General features: G+C 44.4%; 1 protein-coding gene across 1 annotated transcript; it reads right to left on the reverse strand.

Annotated features, from left to right (window-relative positions):
- Window positions 1-431: 431 nt before the first annotated feature.
- Window positions 432-3,817, reverse strand: 42sp43 (P43 5S RNA-binding protein; the record flags this gene model as incomplete). The annotated part of the gene is made up of 9 exons (XM_083649975.1): window positions 432-698; window positions 1,071-1,124; window positions 1,551-1,780; window positions 2,187-2,267; window positions 2,501-2,574; window positions 2,782-2,870; window positions 3,303-3,399; window positions 3,482-3,582; window positions 3,665-3,817. The coding sequence occupies 9 exons, from the start codon at window positions 3,815-3,817 to the stop codon at window positions 432-434; spliced, it is 1,146 nt and encodes a 381-aa protein (XP_083506101.1).

The raw sequence follows: 3,817 nt of genomic DNA on the forward strand, positions 1-3,817 counted from the left end.
ATTTGGTTGACAGCGACCTTGATATTGAAAATGCTAAACTATGAGGATTAAGTACAGCACCCAAGTACTTTGTTTTTGAACAAACCACTCCTTTTATTAGGTCAACCAAAAAGAAAGTCATGATCATCGTCATATCAAGACCCACATTCATCATTTTCCATTGACTACAAAACAAAATAGCCAAAGCTTAACATTCAAAAAGATTCAAATAATTACTTGGAAATTCAGAACGCTATCAATATTTTATAGTAGGGTAACCTACAGTCAAAGAAAAGTGTTTCACAAAGACCAAATGTTCTTGACTATAACAAACTAGAACTTAAACATTCACGTTCTCTAAAGCAACATATTCAAAGCCTGAGAAAAAAAAAAGAGTCAGAAAAGTCCAAACTAAACATTTGTCAAAATGCAGAACTCGTTTGCATTTTCATTTAAACTTTAAGCGGTGGGAGCTCAGGCTTGGGCTCCACAGGGCGAGGCTGTCTGAGAGCGAACAGGTTTCGCAGGTTGACCTCCGGGTCCACATAGTGGGGGATCTTACGCTCGTTGAAGAGGCCCGAGAGGTCTGCCTCCACCTTGGAGCGACGGGAGATACGCATGCGCAGGCTGAAGAGGCGTCGCAGGTCCTCCTCTACCAGGGGCAGGCGGTGGTGCCCATCCAGCCGCTTCTGCCAGGACTTCTTGGACCGCCGTGGCTTCCTCTGCTTAAAAATGTAAAAAAAACAAAAAAAAAAAACAGATTAAGTGTACAATATTCAAATGTTTCTTTTGCACAAAGTTTAGAACTGCAACATTTGATCTGTTATCTCAACTGCCTGCCCACCTACAGTTTGCATAGACAGCCTTCTGAGAAACAGACAATATGTCTTGAAATTAAATAGTCCCTCATCCTCACGAGCTAGAGACTGTTCCTGCCCAAAGCAGTAGAGCGAGACTTTCCAACAGGTCCAAAGCCGGAATCAAGGGTGGTCCAAATTCAAAATCAATAGTCCCTAGGTTTATCTCAGCGGTGTCTGGCAGCTCTAGCTCCACATCTATTCACTACGGGATACTGACAACACCAGGCTCACCTTTAAAGTGCTGGCGTTTGGGTCGTGGCGAAGCAGGTGTCTGGTCATACTCTCCTGTACGACGGAACAAAATACAAGTCAACAACTGAAATGTCAGTAGAATGGACAAATGCAGTAGCTTATATCATCTATGCTGCAGAACAGAAGATGTAATCGTTTTAGAAAGGCAATAAATTAACATTAGTGTGGGTTTGGACATGTTAATTCAAGCAAGTGTCAGATTTCAGGTTGAAGACACGAGGGAAATAGGAAAAACAGATTTGCTCTGCACGTACCCGGACTGGAACTCATTAATACCATTTACTAAGATGTCACCAAAACAAAGGAAATCAACGGTGCACTGCATACTACAAATAAGGGAATTAAACTGGTATGTGTGCAAGGAACCAGACCAAGTCAAGACAACCTAAAAATGTAGTAATATATCTCCAGGCTCTCACACACCAAAACAAGGTACGACCGAGAGGCCAGATGACATACCCGCATAGCAAACAGGCGAGGGCAGTCGGGGAAGGAGCAGCTGTATTTGATGAGCTCGAGGTGCACTTTGCGGATATGGTGCTGGAGGTTGAAGGTTGTAGAGAAGTAGGCCTGGCAGTTGGTCCTGGGGCAAACCAGCACAGGCTTATGCGAGGCGTGGGAGCGCTTGTGTCTGCGCAGGGCGTCCACTTTTTTAAACTCCTTCTTGCACACTTTACAGGTGAAGGTGGCTGAAACGCAACATATGATCACTTTTAAAAGACGGTACAATAAAACCAGTAATCCTAAACCAGCAAACAGTGATCAAGTGTTTAAGACATGCATGATTTGGGAGGGATTTGGAAGAGACCGTCCAAGAAGCCCTGCTGATGGAGCGCGTGCGTGTGTATGCATAATATATATATATATATATATATATATATGGAGACGGTGGTGTACTTGCAGTGACATGCACTTCAATCAATTGTATAATTTGTATAGCGCCAAACCACAACAAGAGCTATCTCAAGGGGCTTTGCAAATAGACACAATTTGCCAACAAGGGCACTTGTAAAAATCATGCAATCCTGTCACTTCCACCAGCTTCACACGGAAAATCTGATGAGCCTTCTGGCACCAGGACTACAAAATATTTACCTGTGTGTTTGCCCATGTGCTTCTGAAGTTTCCCCCAGGTATGTTCAAGTACCTGGCAGTTGGCATGAGTACAGCGATATCCTGCAGAGACCAAATGAGAGAGCAAGGCTGGTGTGAAGGTAGGAGGAAATAAGGTTAACACCATTACGCTTTGAGGAGCCACAAAACCCATGGTAAAGTGCAATCATTCTGGAAAGTCAGTTTCTTGGGGGTAGGAAAAGGTCACATGCAAATGCAGACATGTCCCTTTTAATAGAAGGAATTCTGCAGGGATTGAGAAGGAAGAATCCCCACTGAGACTGAAATGGACCGACCTGCATGCTTTCTCTCGTGGGCTTTGCGAGCGATGTGAGAGTCAAACATGGCCCCGCATCCATCCTTTGAGCATCTAACACCAGCAGGTGCAAGGCGGGACCAAAAAGAAGAAAAACAAAAAAACAAAACTATATTGCCATCCGAATAATGCCACAATTACAGTGGTAAAGTCTCTGCATAATCTACTGACAGTCGCACAACACACAACTCATTTGATTTGATCTCAGGCATGTCATCTAAGCTGTGGTTTTCTGAAAGGCACAATGAACTGTAGACATACTTGAACTTAGCAGGTACTCCATGTTCAAGTAAGTGCAGTTTAAACAACCTGCGTTTCTTGGAGATCCAGGAGCAGTTTGGCTGGTTGCACTGCGGGAAGAAAATACATTGAAGTGGTTAAACTCACAATTAGCCTTTTCCACTTGCCACCCAATTCACTCATGTGTTTCTAAAAGGCAGGAACAGGTTGCACCTGTGTTACTTCCTGCCTTTTAGACACAAAAGGAACATTAACAGAGGGTTTCCAACTTCCAATCCAATCCATTTGGTGATACAGAGCCCTTGTTGCTCTTGCTTGCACCTGTGTTACTTCTGGCATTTTAGACAAAATGAATGAATTGGGTGGCATTGGGAAGTGAAAAAGGCTAATATTAATTAAGATTAAGAACTCCAAAGTGTAAGTTGTGTCCTAAGTATGCCTTCAAATTGTGGGCATGCTGCTGAACAATGCATTGCGGTGTTTTGGCGCCATCGTGTGGAGAAGAAAATGTGGACAAGCCAAACCTGTGGATTTGGACAAACCTTGAAATACTTGTTCTTGTCCCCGTGGGCATAGCGCATGTGTCTTTTCAAGTTTCCTGCATTGAAGAAACTCTTCGCGCATGTCGCCAAGGTGCATCTGCAGAGAGCAGAGGGGCAACACATCACATGCTGAGAAGGTACGGGGGGCAGCAACGACATATTGGTTAATTTTCACTTACTTGAATTGCTTGACCTCGGTGTGCTGACGAGCGTGGCGGATCAGGTGGGATTTTCGTGTGAAACGACGACCACAATCGGCAACTTCGCACTGAATCGGACGCTGCGTGGGGATATTTTTCGCTCAGTAAAGACAGTTTAAATGTTACCGTTATCCTCGAACATAATAAATTTAGGCCCCTTACCGCTCCAGTGTGCACCGTTTCGTGCTCCTTCAGTCTCCACTGCCGTGTGAAAGTCGCACCACAGTCGGCATGGGTGCAGTTGAACAGCTGCTGTCGCGGAAGACAGGCGGTTTTCAAAGTGTGCACAGTCACACCAATGGTCACACCATCCAT

This window comes from Poromitra crassiceps, assembly GCF_964638095.1.
Source record: "Poromitra crassiceps genome assembly, chromosome: 13".
Classification (NCBI taxonomy): domain Eukaryota; kingdom Metazoa; phylum Chordata; class Actinopteri; order Beryciformes; family Melamphaidae; genus Poromitra; species Poromitra crassiceps.